Source organism: Castor canadensis, chromosome 3 (assembly GCF_047511655.1).
Source record: "Castor canadensis chromosome 3, mCasCan1.hap1v2, whole genome shotgun sequence".
Lineage (NCBI taxonomy): Eukaryota > Metazoa > Chordata > Mammalia > Rodentia > Castoridae > Castor > Castor canadensis.
In genome coordinates this window covers 182372484-182399389 of record NC_133388.1, presented here as the reverse complement: position 1 = coordinate 182399389, position 26906 = coordinate 182372484, and the positions used below count along the sequence as shown (strand labels likewise).

General features: G+C 44.2%; 1 protein-coding gene across 1 annotated transcript in view; it reads right to left on the bottom strand.

Annotated features, from left to right (window-relative positions):
* Positions 1-18084: 18084 nt before the first annotated feature.
* The window catches only part of Fer1l6 (fer-1 like family member 6), a 128898-nt gene continuing 120076 nt past the window's right edge, over positions 18085-26906 (bottom strand). Inside the window, exons 40-41 of the mRNA XM_020185903.2 lie at positions 21871-21971; positions 18085-20263 (exon numbers count right to left, since the gene is read on the bottom strand). Coding sequence (XP_020041492.2) covers positions 20080-20263; positions 21871-21971 — 285 coding nt within the window. The 3' untranslated portion in view covers positions 18085-20079. The remainder of the gene's footprint in view (positions 20264-21870; positions 21972-26906) is intronic.

Below are 26906 nucleotides of genomic sequence, written 5' to 3'. Positions count from 1 at the left end.
AGGAAGAAAATCCAGTCATAACTACAGTTCAGTGAAGATATTTGAGAGGGCACAGGATAATACTGTCTGGGTGTGAGGAGAGTGCAGACTAAATACCCACAGTTGATTATAACTGAGAAGGGGCAAGGCACAAAACAGACACTTCTTAAAAACTTGATACTTCCATTGGGTAATCTAAGAGCAATGTGTTAGGAAAAACGCTGCTCGCAAAGAAAGCTCACTAGAAAAGTCTCACGTCCAAGAGCAAGGTTTAATTACAGGCTCGAGCTGTCAGGCTGGCTGGGGAATGATGGCACAGCACTGACTCTGGGCTAGGCATGGCTTTTATAGAAGAGGGAGCTTGAGGAAGTTAGTGCACACGAGGGAGTCTCCATTAGGGGTGGAGCCGTCTTAGAGCACGGGAGTTTCTGTTAAGGGTGGAGCTTCCGTTGGGGTTGAGGTTGCCCAGGGGAAGCTCCATTTCTCAAGAAGTGAGGCCTGAGGATAAAATGGCCACCAATTCACAAAACTGTGACATTATTACTTTATCATTCCTCTATTTTTTCTTTAATAATGATGAGGGTAGAGGCTGAGGATCGGGAATTGAGGTGAAGTGTCGGCCTCTTAGCTGCTTCCTGCTGGCAGGGGGCATTGTATGGGGCAAGACCCTCAGACTCCTGTGGCATCCTGGTAGGGGCCCTCACAGCAGTCCTCTGGACGGTTTTGGAGAGGTTGATATCCCTAGAGGTACAACTGGTTAAACTTTTGATTAGCAATAGCAGACATGCGGTCTCAGAGAAATCTTTGTACTGTTTTTATGATACAAGAGAGGAAGCTTAGGAATAGGCGAGCAAGAAACATAGGCATTAGGATGGGCGTTAGCCAGGAGAACCACTGTGAAGTGTTGATCCTTGAGGATTCCAAGAGTCCTCCAACTCCCTTCTCTGTTTTTCTAACTGTTCCTTGAGAGGTGCTGTCACTGGGGGATCCCATTGAGCTTGACAGTGGTGGATGTCGTGAGGATGACCAGATGAGGGCCAGTCCACTGAAGTCCCAATGGAGAGGGTCGAAGATCCTTTAGGAGAACAGGATCCCCTGGTTTAACAAAAATTGTTATAGGGTGGACAGGATCTGGTCTGCATGCTCTCTGAGATGTTCCCTGAGAAGGTTAAGGTAAGGTAGGTAGTGAGCCAGAGGGGTAGGGTCTGTTGGAGGCAAGTTTCCTAAGAGAAATGGGCAGCCATACATTATTTCAAAGGGGATCAAGAAGGAAGGGCTTTGGGGGCTGATCTGGTGTGGTGGGTTTTTCTCATTGGTCATGGATTCGTGGGCTTTCTCAGGTAAACTGGTTTGGTTTGCACCTTTATTGGGGGAGGAGAAACAGTCTTGAGAGCATTTATTATGTAAGACCCAACTAGAAATATTAGAAGGAGCATAAAAAGGTCTCTGCTAAGGGCTGCATATCTAGGGATCCAGATTCTGCAAAATCCTGTGACTCCCAAGAAAGCTCTAAGCTGCTTTATGGTATGGGGCAGTGGGAAACACAGGATTGGGTCAATTCACTCATAACTCAGGGAGTGAGTCTGTCCCTTTAAGACCACACCTAGATAGGTGACCTGTGGGAGGCAGGGGCTGACTCTTGGATGAAAGAGAGCTCTAGTTCATTTTTTTATATAACTTTGTAAATGTTTGTACCATATTTAGATAAAGTATAGACACAACACTCTTACAAGGTGGTCATTTAAGAGTTCATACATAAATGAACTCTGATTTAGCAGTACTTAAAGCTTGGCAAGATCAGCAGAAAACACAAATAATTTCTTTGATAAAATCTTTCTCTCTAACAGTTTTTTGTAGATGTTACTCAGAACAGAACAATATTAAGATAATCTTGTTATTTTATAGACATAGAGAATTTGATTTTAGTTTGACATGACCCTAAAAATCTTTTAGGCAACTCTTAGATTACAGTCAACTTTAACTTTATCACACACTGAAGCTTTTTATTATACACTTTTAAAACTTACTCAGACCTTCATACAACATACTAAACCCTTTCATGGCTTGTCCTTATCCCTCCTATTTGAAACAATCTTTAGGATAAACCCTTCTTTACAAAATCCTTTCTCATCCAAAACAAAACAACATTCCTTTTTCCTTTAACTTCTCAAAAAATACATTTAATACCTATCTATATCCTTTCCAGTTGTTTACATTTTAACTTGTATTTTAACATGAACTTTTATAAGAATTTTTAATTTATTATTGGGGCTGGAGAAATTAATTAGTACCCCTTGGTTTTCTTTAAGGAATTTATGATGGGCATAAGGCCTCGTGTCCCTCAGGGTTGAGGGGATGTTGTTCTTGGGTGTGGAAATTGTGAGGGATCTTTGAATTTTATTTGAATAGGTAGGGCCATCATGGCTAACAAAACAGTCATCCCACCAGTCCACACTGTGGAATCTATTTGTTCCTGAAGGAGTGGGCAGCAGAGATAGCTGCCTGGGGGGAGGAGAATTTGAGCTGTTAGTTGAGATAGTAAATCCCATCCCAGCAGAGGCACTGGAGTTTCAGAACTATGAGGAAAGAGTGACAAAAGAGGAGGTCTCCCCAAGAGCCCGCCAGAGGCTGGATAAACCTTCTCTAGGGGCTTGCCAGATTTGCCCTGAACAATAACTCTTGTCATTGGGCTGGGGACCAGGAGAGAAAGGTAAGACAGAGAAATGAGCTCCACTGTCTAGCAGGAAAACGACCTTTCGTTTTTCTGCAATTATGGCTCCTCAACATTGATGCCAAGAAGTGGAGCGTGGATAGGTGCCTGGGACCCATCAATCCATAGGAGGTGGCATCTCGCCTTCCATCTGGAGACAGGGAGGCAGTTAGACCTCCAGTGGTAACCCTTGCAGAAAGGGCAGGGTCCCACTTGGGGGCAGAGCTAACTCCCAGGCTGGCCCCCTTCTGGGCATTCTCTGCAGAAGTGCCTCTCCTGTCCACCATGGTAGCAAGTTCAGGATGCAGGCCCCAGTCAGGTGGAGCCCTCTCTGAGAGCAGCAATGAGACCATGATGTCTCTTATCTTTTTCTCTCCTGTTAGTAAGGTCCCAGTTATAGTATACAGACATAGCTATACAGACAGACATAACTAGCTGTATTAGTTGATTCAAAGATTTTTTTCCCATCAGCCACAGACTTTGAGTTTTTTATGAATATCTGGGGCTGACTGTTAGAAATTTATCTTTGAGGAGAACCTCTCTCACCTGTGACTCTGGGTCCACTGTGGTATGCTTTCTGATAGGGTCCTTGACATGCTGCAGAAAGGTACGGGGGTTTTCTTCAGGTCGTTGCTGTACTACAGTTACCTGGGAATAGTTTAGAGGTTTGACTTTGGCCCTTTTTAGCACTTCCACCATGAGATGGCTGAAGTGACATTAACACCATTTATCTTCCTTACCATTTTTTTTTTGATTGAGCAGTGCTGGGGAATTGAACCCAGGGCCTTGCACATGCTGGTCAGACACTCTCCTAGTGAGCTATATTCTTAGCCCCAAATATATATACATTTTTTTGGCTGTACTGAGATGTGAACTCAGGGCTTTATGCCTGCAAAGTGGCACTCTACTGCTTGAGACATATCACCAGCCCCTTTTAGTGTGGATCTGTCAAGGGGACTGCCTGTGCCCCTGTAGGTATAGGCACATTTATTCCCTCATTTTTAGGTGCCACTAGTATTGGGGTTCATTGTAAATGGTAGTCATTTCCAACCTGAGTGGTCTGGGCCAGAACCCATTGCTTTTCTAATGAGGAAAGAGTCTGGTCTAGTAGAGGCATAATATTCTTTTGTATCAATTGAAAGGTTTGGATCACAGAGATAAAGGCTTGAATGTATTTGTCTGGGCATCAGTATAGCTGTCCAGATGTTGTTTAATTTCCCTTAGATCTGATAACTGGAAGGGGTCATAAGACTTTCCCTCTTCCTACCATTGCCTGTTGAAGGGGGAAGCACCCATTAGGAGGTTCTGAATATTAGGGTGGCTTAGAAGGTAGGGCACAGGGTGAAGCAGTAGGGGTGGACCTTGTCATTGATAAGGGGTTTTTTTGGTCCTCCTTCCCCATGTTTATCCTGTGGCTTGCAATGAATGGCCAGTGTTTGAGTACCTAGATAGCAATTATGGAGCCAATCTGGGTGGTCTAGAGATGAAAATGAGAAGTTTAGAGACCACAGTAATGCCCATTTTGCTGTTCCTGAGACTATAACCTTTTGCTAACAGTTGGTTTACCAGGGCTGGATCTGGTGGCCCGAGATGTGAGGTGGGGCTGGGAGCAGGGCTTGCACAACATGCTGCCGCCCAGCCCCCCCCCACATAAGCCCAGGACAAGCGATCCTGTCTGCCTAGGCCTGATCCTGCAGCCTGTCTCCCCTCCCCTCTTCCTGTGTCTAGGGGAAGTGGCGGGCCACAGTCACCGCCATGTGTGGCTGGTGGCCTAGGATGTGTGTGGGGTTCTCTCTATGGATTCTCTTGCTGTACCCAGGGGTTGGCATCCCTGTGCATGAGCATGTCTGTTAAGGGTGGAGCTGCTGTTGGGGTTGAGGTTGCCTGGGGGGCGGTTCCATTTGTCAAGAAGTGAAGCCTGAGGATAAAATGGCCACTGATTCACAAAATGATGACGCTATTATTCTATCACAATGTGGTGTTAATTTAGGAAACATTTATTTTTCTTTATTGGCTGCTCTGCACCAGTTTAAACAATGTAACTTTGCCTCTCCCCCTATCTGTGATATAAGAGAGAAAATGATGAAATAATAACATTTTAAAATGAGTTTTATTATTTAAATTACTGGTCTTTTTTATGTCTAGTATTTAAATATAGTGATTTTTTTCTGATCGCTGAAAAAAGTTTGCAAAAAAAAGAAGTATAAAGATCATAAAATTACTAGTAGACCCCCCCTCATGAAGAGCATGATGTTAAGGTGATGTTGTATTAAGCCCAACATTCCATCCCCACCAGTGCCAAATCTACTAAGTACCCCAGTTTTCATCAGTCTCGGGAGCTGCTGGATGAGTGGGGAGTGACCCTTCTCTCCTCTCTGCACATGCTGTCCCCTCATTACAGGGGACACACTGCTGAGGCTTGGAGTGAGTAGGAACCAGCTCACCCTGACTTGCCAGGGACTTTGGTTTCAAGCACTGAACGTCCTCCATCTCAGGAATGCCTTAGTCCCAGGCAACCTAGAGCAGTGGGTTTCTCTCTGTCTCTTCCTCCCCCATCAGCAGACTGGAAGGTCACTGGGTCAGTCACTGGAGAGCTGATGAGGGCTGGAACTCAGCAGCAGACTGTTCTGTCAGGGAAGGCCAGTGTGCTAAAGTCACAGCTCATTCACAGCAGGGCTCTTGCTTCTGTTGGGTCTGTGCCAAGACCTCATGCTCACACTGCTCTCTGGCTTCCCAAGCAGCACCTGAAGCAGAAAAGCAAAGCAATGGCCTGGTTAACAAGTTAGCTTCAGTGTGCTGGCCTGTCTGCCTTCCATCCAGGGCAGAGGATGTGACCACTTCCTAGGAAACCATGGCCCTGAGAATTGTAGGAGCCATGCTGCTACTGAGAACATGAGTTTTCTGGTCCCCATCTGGCCCCTTGTGTCCACTACCATCACAATGAGTAATTTGTGGTCCCAGACTTCAACACACCATTTCCCAGAGAGGCAGACTCCAGGAAAGCAATGAGAAGACTAAGGGTTTGGATGTAGATGCTAGGTTGGGCTTTAGCATCATTTATCTTATTGTATTATTACCTATAGTTGGTATTTCTAGACATAAACAGAGTGTGGTATACATTGTGAAACAGAAAATAGGAGACAAGATTTTTCTTTGTGGGGGAGGGTAATTGAAAATCATTGAATTTTCAAATCATTGAATTGCATTGACTTGAAATTCTTACAACCAGTTAGTGAATTGGTGTGAGTTGATAGCTCTGGCTCAGTGAGGGCAGAATCAAGGTTAAACAAAGATGAAGACTCTAGTTAGAACCAACCTTGACAATCAGAGGCCAGGTGCGTCAGTCTTGACGCACCTTGTCTTCTTCTCTGTTGTTTTTTTTTTTTAGTATCTTTCGCGCCCCCATTTCCCCTTTCCCCACCCCACTCCTTATCTAGATACCAAGCACCACCTCTTGACACACTCGGAAAGTCCTAAGGTTCTTCCAATCAGGACTACCTGGCTGGGGGGGCAGGAACAAAGGTCAGTAGTGCTTAGAACCTGCCCATCTGGGTAGATTCAATGTCTTGGTAGCCCCTTCTGCTACCCACCCCCACACAAGGTCCCACTCTCTTCTGGGAACTTCAGCACCAACACTCCAAGTAGGAGATTTTCTGGGTTCTGACTCCCATCTCTCTCTTTTGACCCTTCTTCTTCTTCTTTCTGGTCTTCAAGCATCCCATACTCTTGTCTGGGAATTTGGATTCAGAGTCTGTATGGATGGTCTTGCTTGGTGTTGATTTTAGTCTCTGGCAACCCAAATTCTTATGAGGTTTTTTTTTTTTTTAACCACTCTTTACTCCTGGGCTCTACCCAATGTGCAACTGTTCCAAGCCACCAAGGCCATTGGCACCTGGTACCTGAGAGCCAGGCAGAAGTTATCCCTGGCCACCTTACCAGCTGGCTTATGCTCAGAGCAGAAAGCAAGGGATTTGCTTGGTTCCCAAGGCAACCATCCCAGGTCCAGAGGGGACCTGTGCAGGCACAGAACAATAGTTTTGCAGACTCTTCTTCCCCTAGGGAAGATGTGGTTGAGAGACAGGTCCTAAGGGAGGCAGATGCGGGAGCCAGCACGAGTGAGATAACAACCGCTTTTCACAGTGTTTCTTTCCTATGCAGACAGCAGCCTCAAATCCTCAGTCTCTGTCCCTGTGGGAGGGACAGTGTACCAGCCCCTGTGAGGAGAGGGCGATACAGGGAAAAGAACTTCAGTTTTGAAGCCCAAGAGCTCAGGGCTCACATTCGGACTTAGTTACTCACTAGATGAGTAAGCTTGGCCATCTATGAAATTGAGAAAAACACGCTTTTCTCACAGGGTTAAGAAGATTGGATTATATAAAGTAGTAATGTTCCCTAGCAGATTGTGTGGGCCATTAAATAGTAGCTGTTACTATTATTTTTTCAGATAAACAATATTCAAGAGGGAGTCATGGACTAGGCATGGCACATCTATAATCCCAGCTACTCAGAAGGTGGAGGTAGGAGGATCAAGGTTCAAGGTTAGCCTGGGCAAAAGCAAAGGACCCTATCTCAAAATCAATCTAAAAGCAAAAGGACTAGAGACGTGGCTCAAGTGGTAGAGGACTTACCTAGCAAGTTTGAGGACCTGAGTTCAATCCTCACTACCACCAAAAAAAAGGAAAAGAGGTGAGTCACTCATCTAACGTCACATAGCTGATTGGTGCCTAATCTGGGACATAAACCCTTATCTTCCTTTGTCATATATTTATAAAAAAGAAAGGGAGGAAGAAGATGATTCTTCAAAGACCTAAGTCACAGGTCCAGGTTTTAATACCCTTTCCTGAGCACTTGTAGTGAGTCATGAATTTGACTTTCTCACTCGTGGCTCCAGAACTATTACCCTTATCTTATATTTCAGAAGTGAAGTATTTGAACCTGGATTCAGATCACGCTTCTGTGACATCAGTCTCTTGATATTCATCTCTGAGCATGGCCTCTCCTCTCCAGTAGCTGTCACCCTGGCATTAAACTTGGGGGCAGGCAGAATCCTGGCCCTGCAGGTAGAGTCAGGAGGCCCAGGGGAAGTGGAAAGAGCAGCTCTGGAAGGACCTGGCCCTGGGGAAGACACAGTCCTGACCCTCCTCCTTCCTGTTTGCTTGCTCTTCATTGATTATCTTTCTGAAGGTCTGAGAAGAGTAAGGAAACATGGCTGCTGAGGTTGGGGCCCTGCATTCCAGACCCCAGATCTGCTGAGGAGAGTCTGAGTTAAATGAAGCCCCACTAGATGGTTCCATGGTGCCACCTCTCCTTGCTTCAGTCAGGCTGCTCAGATTTCTGTCACCACTCTCTCTTGCTTCTTCCAAAGTGGCATTTCCCTGGGAATTGAACAGTCAGTTGTCATTTGTTGCAAAATCATTCATAGAAGAAAAAACTTTATAACAGTGCAAGTTATAGCTTTTGCAGCCAGAGAGACCCAGAGTTGAATCCTGAGTCTGCCACTTAATACTTGCATGACTTTGAACAAGTTGCCTAACTTCTCTGACCATCTTTCAAGTAGGCGCGATTAAGGAAGGAAGCTGAAGCCCACACAGATGGTACCACCATCCTGTACCGCATTCCAGAGCCCGATTCCTAGCTCTGAAGGCTGAGGTATGTCGTGGTGATGGAACATGGAGACTGTCTCACAATAATTAAAATGCACACCAGAGGATCTGAACACCGGCATTCTGAGACATTAGTTTACAAAGGAAAATAGATCTGTCACATGGAGTCAAATGCCTGCCTTCGTGATCAGTACGTATAGTCACACAGGAAGTCAGCTCTCCACAGAATGTTGCTCTGAATGTATAGAGAAGGCAAACTTGGGATAATTTAGGGATAAAAATCACTGCACTAATTTAATAAATACTTGAGAGACTTCTTTATGCCTGCTATGGCCAAATTGAGTCACACCCCCACTTTATATGTTGAACTCCTAACCACCAGTACCTCAGAGTATATCCATATTTGTATACAGGAGGCAATTCAGTTAGAACGGGGTTGACAGGGATCCTAATCTAGTCTAACCACTGTTCTTATAAGAAGAGGAAATTTGGGCACAGACGTGCCTAGAAGAAAGTCCATGGAAAGACACAGGGAGATGACATTATTTATAAGTCAAGGAGAGAAGTTCCAAAAGAACTGACCTTGATCCAGGACTTCACCCTCCAGAGCTGCGGGAGAATCAATTCCCATTGACTACATCACCCTGTCTGTGATGCTTGGTTCTGGCAGCTTTGGAAAATTAATACAATTCCAGACTAGGATAGAGATGGGGTTGGGGGCTGGGGTGGTATTTACCCTAATGGAGTTGCCTTTTCATGAAGGGGAATGAGCCCAAAGCAAGCAAACCAGGTTCTGTCCCTGAGGAGGGGACATGAGCTGAGACTGGACGAGAGAGAGTGATCCAGTCTTGGGGAGAGCCAGGAGACAAATGCTGGAGCAAGGAAAAGTCACAAGAGCAAAGGCCCTGGGGCTGCAAAGCTCAGGCCAGGCCAAGGGGAGGAAAGACTAGGGGCCTCACAGAGCAGCAGGGCCAGAACACAGGACTCAAGTGTCCATGTGTGGAGTTTGGTTTTCTTCCAAAGCAATGGGAGCCCCCCAAACAGAGCAGTGACGTTTCAAAGATGTCTCTGGCTTCTGCGTGGCTGAACATCTGTGGAGCAGGGAGGCCATGCCGGAGGTTACTGCAGCTGTCCAGCAAGCCATAAGGCAGGCAGAAGAATCAGAGAAGAGGGGAAGGAAGTGGTGTGTTTTGGGGGGCTACGCATATTGACAGTAACTGTGACAGATGGAGTATACGGGAAAGAGTAGGCTAATCAAAGCTCTCAGCCAAGTGCACGGTATGTGACTTAGTCAATGGGGGGTTTGAAAGACATGGTTTGGGAAGTGGACAGGGAAGTAAATTTTCTGTAGGAATGATGTCTATGAAACAGAGATAACTTTGCCAGTGATGACAGAGCGTATGAAGCCAGGGAGCAAGAAGTTTCTCAGAAGAGCTGTCTGGGGGCTCGGACCAGGTTTTACATCCATCCAACTCAAGCTGGCTTAACACAATATGTATTGATTGGCTAAAGTAATTGGCTCAAAGGCTGCATATTCTCTCTCATATGTGCAATATAGACCTCTTACAAGCAATAGTATGAAAAATAGGTCATGCTAAGGGGAGGTCACATATGAGGGGGAGGGTAAAAGAAGTTAAGAAGGTGAATATGGTTAACATACTTCCTATATAAGAATGAATATAGAATTTTTAAACCTGTTGAAATCACCATAAGAATGGACTAAGGAAGAAAGGAGAAAAATGGAGCAGATGAACCAATTCAGGTTATAATGCATACATACATGGAAATGTCACAATGAAACACCCTGTATAGCTATCTTAAACAAACAAAAATGTCATTTTTATTCTGTTTTTTTATACAACCAGAGAACAGGAGGGCAGAACAGGTCCTGTCTGGGGGGTTGGTATCAGGGGAAGGAGGGAGGAGGTAGGGAAAAATGTAAGAGGGTGAACATGGTGCAAATACTTGTGTACACATGTATGTGAAGGGAAAAATGAGACCTCTTGAAACTATTCCAGGAATGGGGGGAGAGGGGATAAAGGAGGATGATGGAGGGGGTGAATTCAACTATGATATACTGTAAGAACTTTTGTAAATGCCACAATGTACCCCCAGCACAACAATAAAAATTTTAAAAAATAAAGTAATTGACTCAAGTGGATAGCTTCAGCCTTGGCTGGATCCAGTTCTCCAATTCCTCCTCCTCCTCCTCCTCTTCTTCTTCTTCTTCCTCCTCCTCCTCCTCTTTTTCTTCTTCTTCTTCCTCCTCGTCCTCCTCCTTCTTCTTTTCTTTTTCTTCTTCTTTCCTCTTCCTCCTCCTCCTTTTTCTTCTTCTTTTCTCTCTCTCTCTCTCTCTCTCTCTCTCTCTCTCTCTCTCTCTCTCTCTCTCTTTCACACTGTGCTTTGGGTTTGAACACTCACTATCAAGTCTGAGATGGATGTCTTGGGGGAGGCAGCTAAACTCACCTCTCAAAACCATATGGACCAAAGGTGAGAAAGAAATGTTCCCCAGAAGAAAGACCCAGACAGATCAAAACAACCATAGATGGCTGTGTTTTCTGGTGCCTGACACCTCTGCAGAGGAAAGCGATGATCACAACCTTGCATTCACCAAGTGTCCCAGCAAGTCACTGGCCGTGTACATGGCTTAAGCCTCAGCTGGGTCAGGCAGTCACATCGAGGCATGCTTGGCAAATCTTGGCCAGGACTGCTTTGAGTCAACCTGAGGGTACCAGGGACTGTCCTGGGAGAGAACTCCAGAAGGAGGGGCAGCCCCTAGAGCTGGATGTATCAAAGCACCCAGTGCTCCATGGGGAGGCCTGGCTGGGGAGCCCAGTGGTCCCATGGCTTGTCACTGTGGCCACCCCCAGGGATTAAGTCCTGCTGGATCCTCCTGAGAGGGTGAGAGCATAAAGTCCTTTGCTGCTAAACCCCTGTAGAATCTGGGGCCAAGTGCCAGCCCTCCCCAGGGTACAGACAAGGCTTGGCTATTAGAGGAGGCTCAGCAGCCCTGGAAACAGCAGTGGTTCCACAGGAAACGGACTTCCAGCCACTTTGCTGAAAATCAATTTGAAAGCTAATTTACTGAAAGCCAATTCACCAAATGACCAAGCCACTGAATTATTGAGGAGTTTTGATGAGTTTCATTCTTGTGCCTGCCTTTACCTTTGGCTCTTGTTATATGTGAGGGTGTGTCAGGGTAGGTAGTGGGGATGTTTTAAAATGTGGCCCCCAGGGTCTGTGCTGCCCTTGCTTCTGAATCACATGAATCCTTGTCACCTGCCCTGCCCTTCTGCTGCCATTTTCACTTTTCAAACAGTCTCTCTTCTGCTTTCATGTTTTCTCTAACCCAGATGACGCCTATAGTCAGGATAAGCTAGGATATACTGTAGTCATAAACAACCCCCAACTCTTAGAGGTTTGTCTTTACATTAACAGTTTATATATATATGTTTTTGTTTGGTGGCACTGGGGTTTGAACTCAGGGCTTCACACCTGCTAGGCAGGTGCTCTACCACTTGAGCCACTCCACCAGCCCTTTTTTGCATTGGGTTTTTTCAAAATGGAGTCTCTTGAACTCATTACCTGGGCTTTGAACTGCAGTCCTCCTGATCTCTGCCTCCTGAGTAGCTAGGATTACAGGTGGGAGCCACTGGTGCCCGGCTCATATTAACAGTTTATTTCTTACAAATACATTTGGCTCTGGGTTTCAGTAATATTTTACAAACAGGTCCAGGAATCAAGGCTGCTTTGATCATAAGGACTCTACAATAATATCAACACTAGTTCCATAATTACTGAGTCAAGGAAACTTCTACCAGGAACTTCCAAAACTGTTAAATGCTCCCACTAGGAAGTGACATTGGACACTTGTGCTTACATCTCATTGGCCAAGACAAGTCATGTGGGCATGCCCAACTTCTAATGGAGGTTACAAAAGATCTTCCATAGAAGGAAATAGCTGGTATACTGACTACTAATACTAGTATTAGGAACTAATGAAGTGTATATTTAAAAAGTAAGGATTTTGATAAATGATGCTTGGGAAAAATATATATCCACAAGTAAGAGAATGAAGTTGGACCCTTGCCTATTGCATCAACAGGGATTTGGGCCTTTCTGTCTTTCTGCCCCACTATTATTTGTGCTGGTTTCCATAGATATGGTTGCCTCATGATCCAAGATAACTAATGGATCTCCAGTCATCACATCCACAGTTCAGATGGGATGGAGAAAGAGGAAAAAGCATGAAAAGTCTGCCAGCTGAATGAACTCCCTTTAAGGAGATTTCCTCTGAGCTCTACCCATGATCTCTGCTTACATAGCCTTGTCTAGAAAGATGGAAAAACATTTTCTTGGCACCCGGACAAGCTAGGATTCTGCAACCAAAGAGGAAAGAGAATCAGCTGTTTGCACACAGTTCACAGTTTCCCGGATGACTGAACGCCTTGCATTTTGCCCATTTCTTCACACAACTAATTTCTAAGTTCTGTGCCTGGCTATAAAGAACAGACTCACCCCTGAGACCTGTCACCAAGCAGCTGGGTGATTGTGAGGTCCTCAACATTTCCCTGTTTACAAAATGGGATTCTTAGGAGAATTAGTGAGAAAAAATATGTATTGTTTTGTAATCCATAGCAGCATTCAACAAACACTGTTGTCTGTTTCTTAGAGTAAATGCTCATTGACTTGAATATACTAGACTTTGTCAATGTCCTCTACCTCTACCCTCAGCCATTGTCAGCCACCTTGGCTCAGACTCACACGATGCTGCAGGATGGGCTTTGCCTCCATTTTATGAATCAGGAGTGTAGGATTCAGAGTGGTTGAGTAACCTGCTTTAGGCCACACAGCTGTGCCCAGGTTTCAGTTCCACTCTCTCAGTTTCTGAAGCCTGATTCTTCCACCAGCACTAACATTCAAAAACTATGTGAAGCTTCTGGAAAACAAGAGTGCTTTTCTCCAATGGCCCATTTTTCATCCCAGAGCGTTTCTGTCGATTGCAAAGGAACCATAGCTGAGTTCAAGGTCAGCTACAGGAATCTGGGAGCTGACTGAACCAGAGGAAGACGTGCGAATGGAGAACAGAGTCCTTCAGTAAGCAGGGAGGCCAGAATGGATCCTTCCTCTTTTCCTGAGACAATTGTCACTCGAGAGTCTGAACAGGGAAGGAAACTTCTTATTCCAGAGAGAAAAATGTCTGCGGAGCCCGCACCATTCACCACAATCACCCTGCCAGAAGCACTATGCTAAAATGACTTGCTAATGGCTCTAAATTACAGCATTGGGGATGCTCAATGTGGCAGACAGAAAAATGGCCCAAACAGTCCTTGTCCTAGTTTCTAGAACCTGCAGAATAGCGCCTCAAAGGGCAGAGCCTTTGTATCTTTGCAGACCTGATTAACCCTGGACCTTGAGGTTGTCCTGAAATATCTGCTTGGGTCCAAGGTCACCACATTGGGACTTAAAATCAAGAACTTTTCTGGCCTTGAGCAGGGTGAGATGGGACTCGGGGAGAAAGGCACAGAGGGATGCAGTGTTGCTGGTTTTGACAGATGGGGCCTTGAACCAAAGGATGTGGGAAGCCTCTAGATGCCAGAAACGCCCAGAAGCCGATTCACCCCAGAGCCTCAGGACTGGAAGGCAGACCTGTGGATGCTTTGGTTTTGGTTCCTTGAGATCCAAGCTGGACTTCCTGCCTACAGAACCGTCAGATGATAAATCTGTGTTGCTTTAATCAGCTGAGTTTGCCGTGGTATGTCATGGCAGCAAGAGACAAGGAACTCTTGGAAGAATTATCGGCTGAAAAGTTTGTTAGTTTGTAATCAAGAAAACAACAAAAAACTGCTGAGGAGTGCTGTGGGGGGAGCAACCCTTATACACTGTTGGTGGGAATGCAAATCAGTGCAGTCACTATGGAAATCAATATGCAGGTTCCTCACAAAACTAAATATAGACCTACCGCACGATTGTGCTCTACCACTCCTGGCATGTATCTGAGGGAATCAAACTCAGCATCCAACAGCAACATCTGCACACCCATGTTTATAGCAGCCCTATCCAAAATAGCCAAGCTCTGGAATCAGCCTAGACGCCCATCGATGCATGAATGAGAAAAGAAACTATTGTACGTATGTTCAATGGAGTATTATTCCATCATAAAAAATAAAATTCTGTCATTCGTTGGAAAAGGGATGGAACTGGAGATCATCATGTTAGGTGAACATGAACTCAGACAGACAGACATGCCATGTTTCCTCTCAAATTCGGAAAAATGAAAAGACATGAAAGTAGAAGGAGGACTATTTAGAAAGAGGAAAGGACCAGTGGGGAGGCAGAAAGGTGAATGGGGGTGAATGGGGGTGAATATGTGATCCTTTGTCCAATCAGACTCTGCGTCCTCTTTGTTCCACCCATGCCAGGCACCTGCTAGAAGCTTAGCAGTACTTTCCTCCATCTTCACAAACTCCGACCCAGGGGGTGACAGGTCCTGCCAATCAGAGGAGGAAACTGAGACTCTGAGGTGGCCGGGGTTACACTCCTTCCCTCTCTGGCAGTGCCCGGGACAGAAGCTCAGCCACGTCCCCCATCCTCATGGCCGTGGCCACAACACAGGTTCTTCTTTGTTCCACATTTTTATTAGTGCATATTAACTGTAGAGTGTGGGGGGTTTCATTGTGATATTTCCATACATGCATATAATGTGCTTTGATCAAACACCCCCCATTACCTTATCCCCTCCCCCCCCACTTTTGTATCTTTCTTACAATTTTTAATCAGGTTCCATTATGTCCTTTTCATATGTGCATACAATGTACTTGACCATATTCTCCCCCTTACCCCCTTCATCCTCAGTCTTCCCCCTTCCCGACACATAGCCAATTTTTTTCTTTAGATCCAGCTTCACATATAAAAGAAAACATTCAGTATTTGTCTTTTTTTTTTTCTCTTGGTGGTACTAGGGTTTGAACTCAGGGCTTCCCATTTGCCAGGCAGGTGGCTATAACACTCGAGCCACATCTCCAGCCATTTTCTTTTATTTATTTTTCAAATAAGGTCTCACTTTTTGCTCAGGCTGGCCTGGACCACGATGCTGTTATATGTGCTTTCTGCCCTAGCTGGGATGACAGGCATGCACCACCATGCCCAGTTGTTTCCCATTGAGATGGGGTCTCTTAAACTTTTTTGCCTGGACTGGCTTGGAATTGTGATCCTTCAATCTTAGCCTCCCAAGTAGCTAGTACTACAGGCATGAGCCACCAGCACCTAGCAATTTTGTTTTGGCAGTGCTGGAGTTTGACCTCAGGGCTTCGTGCTTGCTAAGCTGGCGCTCTAGTGTTTGGGCCATCCTCCAGGGTTATTTGTCTGAGTCTGGCTTATTTCACTTAACCGGATGATCTCCTGTTCCATCCATTTTCCTGCAATGACATCATTTCATTTCTCTTTATGGCTGAGTAATACTCCATGGTATATTTACCTCTGCTGATTCCATGACTTGGCTGTTGTAAATAACCCAGCATAGGTACTTAGGTCTCTCCCCAGTTATGGCCACTGCTTTCTAAAATGTCACCTGCCACTGATCTTGTCCCCAATTCATCATACACTGTAGACAGAGCAATGTCTCCTGTATGTGATCTGTTCTTGGCATTTGTCTGCTTAAACTCTCCCAGGGGTCCAGCCTTCCTAGTGTGCTATTCAAGACCCTCCATGGTCCAGCTCCAAGTGCATTCCTTCTAACTCTGTGTGCTACACATCCAGCAGCATGCTCGCTTTCTGCCAGAACATGCTGTGGACTTTGAACCACCACATAGACGAGCCTTCTCATAGGACAGACAGGATGCTGTGGATCAGAGAAGTGCAGATAGCTGCCCTAGGTCACACAGCCTGCATGAAGCAATCAACACTGGATCCCAAGTTCCCAAGTAGGACACCCTGGAATCTTAAAGATGTGTCTCTGATCCCTTCATTTCCCTCCTCTGCGGCCTTTGCTGAGTGAAAACAACCACCTCTCCTGTGAGGAGGACCACAGTAGCTCCAATCTGTTCTCCAAATGGACTGCAAATCTAACTGTTCTCTATAGACAAAAACCTTTCAATAACTGTCCATTGCTCTTCAAATGCAGACCCAAGTCCTAGGGATATGGCCCTGATGTGACTTTCTGACTCCATCTCAGGACCCTCACTGTGATCCCCACTCTCTTCCAGACTCCCCAACGCACCTTGCTCCTTCCCACCTCAGGGCCTTTGCTTATACTGTCTTTTTTGTACTCCTCCTCCTCTCTCTTCCTCATCCTTCATCTCTCTTTTGCTGTCACTTCCTCAGGGTGCCTTCCTGGTGGCAGAATGGGTGGAGGCCCTCCGTGAGACCCCCTGTCTGCTCCTAGTCCTTTGTCCTGTTCAGGTCCTCAGTCTGTAGCTGTGTGCATGATTGTGACAGCTCATGTCTTCTATCACACTCCAAGCACCTTGAGTTTGAGCAGGGATGTCGTGCACTTTTGTGTCCCCACTGCTGATCACAGCCACTGGCATGAGGACAAGAGTCAAGTGTTATCTGTGGCCCTGTAGTGAGGTGGATCTTGTCACTGGCATTTGCCCTTCTTATTAGGAAGAGAGCGAGAAGGCAGCGCGTGGTTCAGTTCTATGACACATAGTCGGATGGCCTGTCATGCAGGGTGTTTGTTGTTGCTGATGCTAATTTGGTTTTGCTTCGTTTCGGGGGGGGAAAGAATCAGAATGTTTAAAAAAAAAAAGATAAAACATTCCAAAAACAGTTTAAGCTGTAAGAAACACTATGCTGTTAAATGAACAAATTTAAATTAATCTCACTTCAGAACCCGAGCAGGGATTCATGACGACTGCTTGAATTTTTTTCTTTTTACTGCAATATCTTTGGGGCCAGGCCTGCACAATGAGGCACAGAACGTTATTTGACTGTGAGTAGGACAGGCCATATGCATAGCACACCAGAGGGACTGATGGCAAAATCGCCTGCTCACCACTTCTCATGCATTTCTCATGATGCCATCTGATCCAAACGCATTCCAGAGGCTTCTTAGTTCCAAAGCTTTTCAGTATTTGGATGAGTTCTGTTTAACTCAGTAGGATTTCCAGTTTTTAGCTTACTTTGATTATGGGTTTGAATGGAATTCATTATTTTGTTAAGAGTTTGCATTCCAGAATCCACCAGCAAGCATATGAGCTTTCCAAATTTATCCTAAAATAACACTGTGCTTTTTTTTTTCAACGACACTGGAGATGTAAGTTGTTTTTCTTAAACCTCTCCATGAAACACAGTCCTTCTCTGATGCCTTTCTTTTGAGCTATAACTGAACATATATAAAACAATATTTGGAGTGCACACCTGTAATCCCAGCTATTTGGGAGGCAGAGATCAGGAAGATTGTGGTTTGAGGCCAGCCTGAGCAAAACATTAGCAAGACCCCATCTTAAACTGTAAGCTGAGCATGGTTGTATGTGCCTACCCGCCCACCTATGTGGAAGGCATAGGTAAGAGAATCACAGCTCCAGGCAAAAAACATGAGGCACTAACAAAATAACTGACAAAAACGACTTGGGGGTGTTGCTCAAGTGGTAGAGCTCCTGCTTTGCAAGTGCAAGGTTCTGAGTTCAAACTCAAGTCCCACCAAAAACCAGAAACAAAGAAACTTTAAAATGAAGGTATGTAAATTTACATTTATTAAACTTTTTACATTAAAATAATATACGTCTATTTCAAAAGTTTTAAGAGAAACAAAAAAAACAAGAAATGAAAGAAAAGATGACACTACTTAAAGATAGTCACTATAACACTCTGGCATTCTCCTTCAGCCTTTTGCTACACATGTATGTATATTTTCTTTTTGCAGCATGCTGTAGTACAGTTTCCTGACATGTATACACACACGTGAACTCAATGTGCGTATCTCAAGGCATCACGGGTGGCTGTGTGTCATTGAATGACCCCAGCCAATGTGACCAATCGCTCTAGAAAACATTGCCAGCGCAGTAAATGGTCTATTTCTCAGCATTTCAGAAAAATAGAGCATTGCAGGTAGGAGGGAGGGAGGATGTGGGGCCAGAATTCAGTGAATAATGCTTATGTCTTAAATCACATAGAGTATACTTGGATCTCTTTTTGATAGATCTGGAACATTCTAGAATGAGTTTCTATGTAGGAATAAACATACTTGTTTTTAGAAGAGTTATATCTATGCAAGGTTATCAACAATAAAACCAGTAATTCTAGTGTCAAGAGGGGAACCCCATCCCATTTTTCCCCCAGTACCACCCAAAATGGCACTTGCTGATAGAAAGAAAAAAAGTTGCCATGTTTATTTGTGTGCAAGGCTAAAAATTCAACAGAAGAACTGAGGTCAGACATTCCAATCCTTTCATGTCCTCATGATGGCTGAGAAAACCAGTCTTTCCCTTCAACTCCCTGCCCTTGGTAGGGGTGGCACAGAAAGACTTAAGAAAATCAGAAAATCTTTTTGAAGAAACGCTAACCACATTTAACAATGCACAAGCTATTGTTTCTAGAACTAGTTTTGAAACCAATCTGTACTTGAGACTCAGAGCCTGGCACGTGTGCTGGTCAGGTAGCACTTCCGCTCACAGTGTGGTCTGTGGGAATGCAATACTTGGGGCCAGTACATCTGGCAAAGGAGCATCCCTACTTGTAGCAGGGGCTTCCCCCGACCCCCACATACATCATAACAAGTTATAAAATTCCTACTTGGGACTTGTGAAAGAGTATAAGTCAAAGTGGATTTCCCCCATAATTGTATTACCACTGAACACTACTAGTGCTGATATTCTTTTAAAAAGTGGCAACATTCCATCTTTACATGGGAACTGCAACAATGAGGTATTTTAGATGATCCATACAGGTTTGCTCCCAGCCAGTTTCATGGCCTCAATAGCTGAGTGTTCTGTAAACTGTAAGGATTAAACGAGGTTCACTTCTATACAGACCAGGTTAAATATTTTCAGTGTACTTGCTGTAAATATTTATTTGATATAAAGTACTTCTTTTTGGAATTAACTCTGTTTTATTTGCTTTTTTTGTAGTTTTCTTGGACATTTATTTATTTTTGCCTTTTTAAAAGTATTGCTATATTAGAGGTACATTGTGACATTTATCAAAGTTCTTATAATACATCACAGTTAAATTCACCCCTCCATCATTCTCCTTTATCCTCCATCTGCCCATTCCTGAAATTTTTCCATTTTCATACATGAAAAATAGGTCTCACTAAGGAAAGGTCACTAACAGAACAGGGAGAGTAGAAGAAGGAAGTTAAGAAGGTGAATATGGTTGATATACTTTTATGCAAGAATGAATACAAAATTTTTAAATCTGTTGATGTCACCATAAGAAGGGGACTAAGACAGAAAGGAGAAAAAAAGAGGGAATATAAAGTGTTTCTAATAAAACCTCACACTCAGAGTTAAATCTCTCTGAATACAACCAATTACACACAAAAAACATTCACTTCAGTCAATTCGAGGTCACTGCTGATTACCCTGAGGTGAAAGAGACACTATTTCATGTGCCCAAGGGCAAAACCATGACATAGGCTTTCAGAGTTTGAAAGATGGTGGCAGGGATGGTGGAGAGGGAATGTTTCCTTTCTATCTCCTCTGGGACACAGGGACAGTTCTGGGCCCCAGGAGTTATCCGCTGAGCACTCATCACAGTGCCTTGCTCAGTGCATGCCCTTAATGTCTGCAGATGAGGAAGAGAAGAAGATTCGTGAACAGGGAAGGTCTGGGTCTGGCATGGTCCCTACGAGCCCACCACGATCCTTCGGCTGATGGCTCCCGGCAAGGTATAGATGAAGAGGACCAGGAAAATGATGAGGACGATCAGAATGAAAGCAATGATGATGTACTTCTTGTAATTCTTCCAGATGAGGTGGTACAGGCACTTGAAGGGACTCACAAACCAGGAGAAGGAGGTGTTTGGGCGGCTGAGGGCAAGAGAGAGGGAATCAGTCAACACTCAGGATCTCAGGCCCTCACGAGGGAGGTCTGCCTCCTACTTTCTGGGGACCCACAGGAGAAGCCTGAGGATTGAGGGGTGGTGAGGGAGGACCATGCTGCCTGAAGCAGAAGCAATCTAATATATGGACAATAGTTATTCTTATGTGACTTTAAAGGTTGGTCTGGAGTAGAGCTAGAGGCCAATCAGAGCCCAGCTGAGGCCCCACCACCCTCCATCCATCCTACCATGACTGGCTCAAACCCCACCTCTTACCTGAAGTCTGTCTCAAGCACCTCAGTCCAAAATGAGCCTCCTCACTCTGAATTCCTGTCCACCATTGCTTGAGTCACCCCCTTTCTGAGCTTAACATGTTCGTCTTCTATCGTCTCATAGCTCTTGTGAGTCTCCTATTTCTCCTTAGATAAATTGAAAGCTCCAGGAGGGCACAACTTATATTTTACATCTCTTCTGTGTTCTCCAAAGTGTTTTTCAAATGGGCATTAAGGAAACATTAATGAACAGCATCTATTATGTCCCTAACACCATAAGAGGTGAAAGGCAGGTAGAGAGATGCCACTCATCTTGAGATACCTGGGGCCTGGGGAGGGATGGGACAAATGCAATTCCAAAAAGTATTTTGTATACAAGATTCATATTTATAGCTATTCATTTTTTGCAGTACCGGAGTTTGAACCAGGGCCTCACGTTTGATAGGCTGGTGCTCTATGCTTGAGCCACTCCGCCAGTCTCTTTTGTGCTGGTTACTTTTGAGGTGGGGTCTCTCTTTTTGCCCAGGCTTAGCCTGGATCATGATTGTCCTATTTATGCTTCCCACCATAGCTGGGGTGATAGGTGTGTGCCACCACACCCAGATTTTTTCTGTTGAATTGGGGTCTCATGAACTTTTTGAGATCCTCCTGATCTCAGCCTCCTACATGGCTAGATTACAGGCATGAGCCACCATGCCTGGCTTTACTTTTTAATTGATGTGAAACGAAATATCAAATTGAATAAGGTAACCATTTATTTCTAGTAATTCTACTTCTGGGGCTTTACTCTAAAGTAGTAATTTATAAAAAGAAACTATTTTCATCATATTGTGATAATGGGAAAATGTAGACATAGTTGAATATCTGATTATGGGGTGATGATCTGGTTGGCTATGGACAAGTGTGTAGAATATTTTGGACATTAAAAATTCCAGTTAGGGAAACTATGACAACAAAGCAACAATTTTAAGTTAGGGACAAAAATCTTTAAGACAAGTTTTCTCTGTACAATTAGAGAATAACTAGAAAAAACTCGTGAAATTCATATTCACATAAAAATGAATAGAAAAAATGTATTGAGATGATTCTAGAAATGCTTGTGTGGAACATTACAGACAACATCTTCTCCAGGGTCAAGTACGCTCATGTGTTTAGATATTACAGTTAAATTGTAAGAATGAAACTACATGGGCTGGACAGCACCAATTCCTGGACCCCCGGCTTCCCTCAGGGAGGCTCCAGAAAATGACGGCTCCTCTGAACCCCATGGGGGCTGCAGACACCCTGTCATCCATTTCCCATGTTCCCACCATAGCTCACTCACTTGGGCTTAGCCAAGGGCTCGGGCTCCTTCCGGGCCTTCCCGACAGGATTTTTCTCAGCTTCTTCTGCTGTAACCAGGTGGAACTCAGCTTCAACCTTACCCTGTTTTTGTAAAGACAAAACTTCAATTTCTAGTGACAGACGACCTGCTGAGGAAAAGCAACTTCCTAGAAGAAGTGTTGTCATGTTAGAGAATGCTAGGAAGTATTTTGACAAGGTGTTGATTTATTTTGAGAAATGCTGTTGTCTTTTTAGTCCTGGGAGAAATAATTTTATGATGAATAATAAAGGCCCCAGAATGGTGTTACTGTTGAATTGTGTCAAGCAGAGGTTCCCACGTGAACACACAGACTCACATATGCTCCGTCACATCTAGTACTCCACTGTAATCATTTAATATATGAAGAAGTAACATTAATCACAAAAACTGAACAGTAATTAGAAAGAGGAGGAATGACTTGAGTTGGCAGGCCATTTTGTGTCTGCTGCCATCTTTCCTTCTGTCAATTTTCAAGAGGAAATTGGCAGGTAGAGTTCCATATTTGCCTATGGCTTTTCTGTCATCCTTCATTCCTTTTGTTATCGACACTAATTACTTCAGAATCATTCTTTGTTTCTTCTTTTCTCCTGCCCCATGAGAAGCAACCTGTCTGATTTGGACGTTGTATGCCATCAGCTTTTTCAGAGCTTTTGGTCAAAGTTATTAGCAGGCAGCGATGTAAGCACTGCATTTTTCAAAGGATAAGACAGAACTGCAAGAGTCAAACCATTCTCTTGCCTAACTCATTCATTCATTACCTTGGACTCACTCTGCAAGCCAGACACTGTTCTGAGCACTGGGGACTTAATGATTAAGAAAATAGAATCCCTGGTCTCCTGGAGAGCCCATTCTTGGTGGAGGCAATCCTCTCTCTTCTTGCCTCCTTGAGTTTTGTGCATTGGGATACAAGGTGACAGGAGTCTGGAGCATCATAGGGTACCCAGCACACACAACAATTGTTAAAACTTCTCCCTCTAGAGCGCATGTGGATTAGACATTACTGGACTTGGAGGCCTAGTTGATTTCTTACCCCAGTTAAAAGGTCTGAGATTCAGCCGAGCCAGAGGTCCCATGTTAACTTATGCTTCGCCTTCCTCAACCAGTAGGATTGGTTATCATGAAAATGTAGTCATGGGATAAGTGAGGAAGAAGTAGAATGCTCAGGATGAGTGAGGGGCAGGAGGAGAGTAGCATGGTTGTCTGAATGAGTAGAGTGTGGTGGATTTTGTTACAGGGGAAGTCATGCATTCAAATCTTGGTGGTCTCATTCATTCTTTGAATTAGACGCCTGGGCCAACTCAAAACAGCATTGTATGTCCTCTTATCTGGAAATGTTCTTTAAATACTTGGATGTATGTACTCTCTTGTTCTTATTGAGAAATCATGGCCCTACCTGCCTGTGTAAGCACTTAGTAAGTATTTGAAAACTGTGAGAAAGAAGGAATATAAAACTGAAGTTAATTGTAACCATCAAACTTAGGTTAATTGCAACTATCAACAGAATAATAATAACTAATTGCAATGCTCTGTTAATTGCTCACTTTGTACCTAGGCTATTTCTTCTATCCCTATGTATGTAGGTATGTATGTATGTATCTATCATTAATCATCTATCTATCTCAGCAACAAATAAGGTAGTCCTCATTTTTATATGGAGAAATGAAGCCAGGAAAGTCAAGAAACTTTCCCAAGGTCAATACAATAAGCCAACCAATCAGAATTCAGATCTATATGCCACGAAAAATTTGGGGTTTTTCAATTACAACAAGCTGCCTACCAATTCATTCCTCTAGTTGCCAGGCAATTGGAGTAGAGGCCTTACAAGTCTCTTCCTGACTCTAGTGATTCCATGATTGTCCTCACAACTACCTCTAAAGGTACCTGCCTTCTTGGATCTCAGCTTCTTCATTTGTCAAACAGCCAGGTGCTCTCTAGAACAACCTGGCTTTAACTTCTAGGATTTATGAAAGTCAGAGTTAAAGTCCAAGGAGCTTTGCAAGATTTGACAGCTGGCAGAAACCAACCCTAAACTCAAGGCAGTGGGATTTCCATATGCAAACAGAACTAGTTTCCAAAGGTCTTGCAGAGGTGACCTCAGCTCTGCTGAGTGGTATTTTGTACACCAGGAACTTCATTGAGTCGCTCTAATCTGATGAAGGGTCAGTCTGAGAAGAGCTGATCACTTGCTAGGCTCTGGAGTACTTAGAAGAGTGGACAGAAATCAGCAGAGAACACAGAGGGGCAGAGTCACAGGACTGCAGCTGCCTCTTTGTTCTCTACAATAGTAAGCTCAGTCATAACGCTTCGCGGCTTGCACTTTGTGCTTTGCGAATCCATGATTCCACTTAAACTCTTCGGCAACCCAGCAAAATAGTTCACATTTGTAATTCCAGTTGTCAGCCAAGGAAACCAAGGCTCAGTGATGTGTTGTTACAAAATCAGGATTCATACCCAGGCCCTCAAGGTCAAACCTCATTCCTCTGCTACTTTATGTGTCCAAGTGGCTCCTTGTCGAGGAAGGTAAGAAGCAGCTATTTATTTAATAATCAATAACTGTGCCTTTTCTGAAATGTTCAGGAGAAAACCCATAATCCTTACCATTGCTCTGCCATTGGTATATGCATTTGACCCAAATCGATGGGCTGGCTTTGGATAGCTTAAGGATATCTAAGGATAGTCGAGTGAGTATAGGGCATGGTACAAACTGATCTGCATTGAAACCAAGCTCTGTTAGCTATGTGAACTTCAGTTTCCTGCCCTCTTTAAATCTCACTGTCCTGGGGATATTAACACAATGTACACTTCAGTATTAAGGTTGTTTTGGAACATAAATGAAAAAACTCATACACAGTGCTTTGTGTAGTGCCTGGTAAGTAGAAAACCATTAAAAATGAGAGCTGTCGCCTCCAACACTATGACATCAATAGAAACACATGGTTAAGGGAAAACATTTCTGCCTACACAGAAAATACCCAGAGAAGTCCCACAGATCCAGATTCTTAAAGAAAAAACGCAAAGAAGGCTGAGAATATTTGGTTAATTCTGCTGCAGGCACAGGAGTCATCTGCTGTTATCTTGAGGAGACTTGCTCCCGCCTCACTGCCTTGCCTGAGTGGCTGCAGAGATTTGTTGAGCAATCAGAAGGCAGCAGAGGAGGTGTTATTGAAGCATTCTGATCAACTGCTTCTCATGGCTTATCTCCCCACACACAGCATTCCACACCTACTCCAGCATCAGCTTGCATCCATCACCAAGGAGAGATCTTAAGCTAATAATATCCTCCAAATGTTATTTGAAATCAGGGTTAGTAAAAAATGGACAGTTTGAGAGATTATCCATTAACCTCATGACATCTGTGGATGGGAGAAATGATAAGGAAAGGTCCCGGAAAAGATGGTGGATTTGTTGTACTGCCTTTGTTACTGAGGTTCTTCCAACTTTAGCATGCCCAGAGAGGAGAGTCTGAGGGAAGTTGAGAAGTGATTGCATTCAGAATGGGCATGCCTTTTTCATCAATAATTATTGCCCATTAAAATGCAATATTACATGAAGTATTACATGAAGCATTCACAAATGCTAGTTTTAGGAATCTATGTTCCTAAAAGCACTTAGAAAAAACAATATATATTATATAAACACACATAAATACATATATACGTGTGTGTGTGTTATATAGTCATACTTTGAACCTAGGAATTCTATTTCTGGGTAGCCTAATTAAGAAAATAATTCAAAACTCTGAAAAAGCTTTACACACAAAGCAGAGTCATTCTTCTTTTGGATGCTCAAATTGTCCTATTTGTCCTGATGAGTTATCTCAGATTCATCTCAGATTTACTCAAGTCAGCCCCTTCTCCAAAGATCCTTGACTTCTTTGGCAGGGTTGGGATTTAAAAGCCAGGATCTGGGTGCGAGGAGCCTTCTTTGCTACTGGGCAACTTTGCTTTTGGTCCTGTCAGTGGGAACAGCTAGACAATACAGTTATTAAAATCCATGAGTCCATAGGAATATAAAAAAAGGAGCAAGGGAAAAAAAATCTCATTTTTCATCATTGGAGATAACTCCTACTAATTCTTAATTCTAAAATTTGGAAATTAAGAGATATAATGAGCATTTATTTTGTCCTTTGGGGTGTGGGGAAGGATAGGGATGATAATTTATTTCTAGTCCAAGAGAAAAAGCTCTTCTTAACAGACAAATGCCAACTAATAAATGGAGACAGAATGGTAGGAGATTCCAAGATGGCAGCTAGAGGGAGGAAGCAGAAAGTGTGCTTCCTAAAGTAAAATCTTGGAGAAATGCTGGAGAAACACCTTATAGGAAAAACCACCAAGAAGAGGCAAAACTTTGACCCCTCCACACCTCCAGCCTGCATAGCATCTCCACTTCACGTTAAACGGAGAAACCAGGAGGGCTTCCACACTGCCACCAGACACCAGTGCCCAGACCGCTTGGGAAGACGCAGACCACAGGGTGAGCTAAGCGGCACATGGTACTCCCACAGACAACCCTGGGCCAAATCAGCATAGCCCCCCGGACAGACCGACCCCCACCCAGGGAAAAAAGAAAAAAAAGCTGAATAATAAGCAATAACAACAAAAAAAGACACGTAGCAAAGAGGGTGGGGTGCCCTGAGCACCAAAGAGGGGGGAGGGGAATCCCTCACAGAACTGTAAATAAACAAGCCAGGCTGGAGAAGGCAGGAGCGGTGGCACACACCCAGCAACCAGGAGCAGGAAAGCTTGTAAAAGTGGCAGTGGGAGGAAAACTGCACAGGAGAGGGGGGAAGACCCACTTCCCACGTGAACTGTAAATAAACACGCAGGCCTGAGAAAGTGGGTGCAGTGTCACCTCCCCCAGTGTGCTTGGAAATGGGAAAGCTTGTAGCAGTGGCTCCTGCACAGGAGAACTCTGAGTAAACAAAGCCTGCGGGGCCAGGTGAGTGCTAAGCTCACCCCAGAGATCTGCATAAAAAAACACCTCCAGCAACAGCAGGC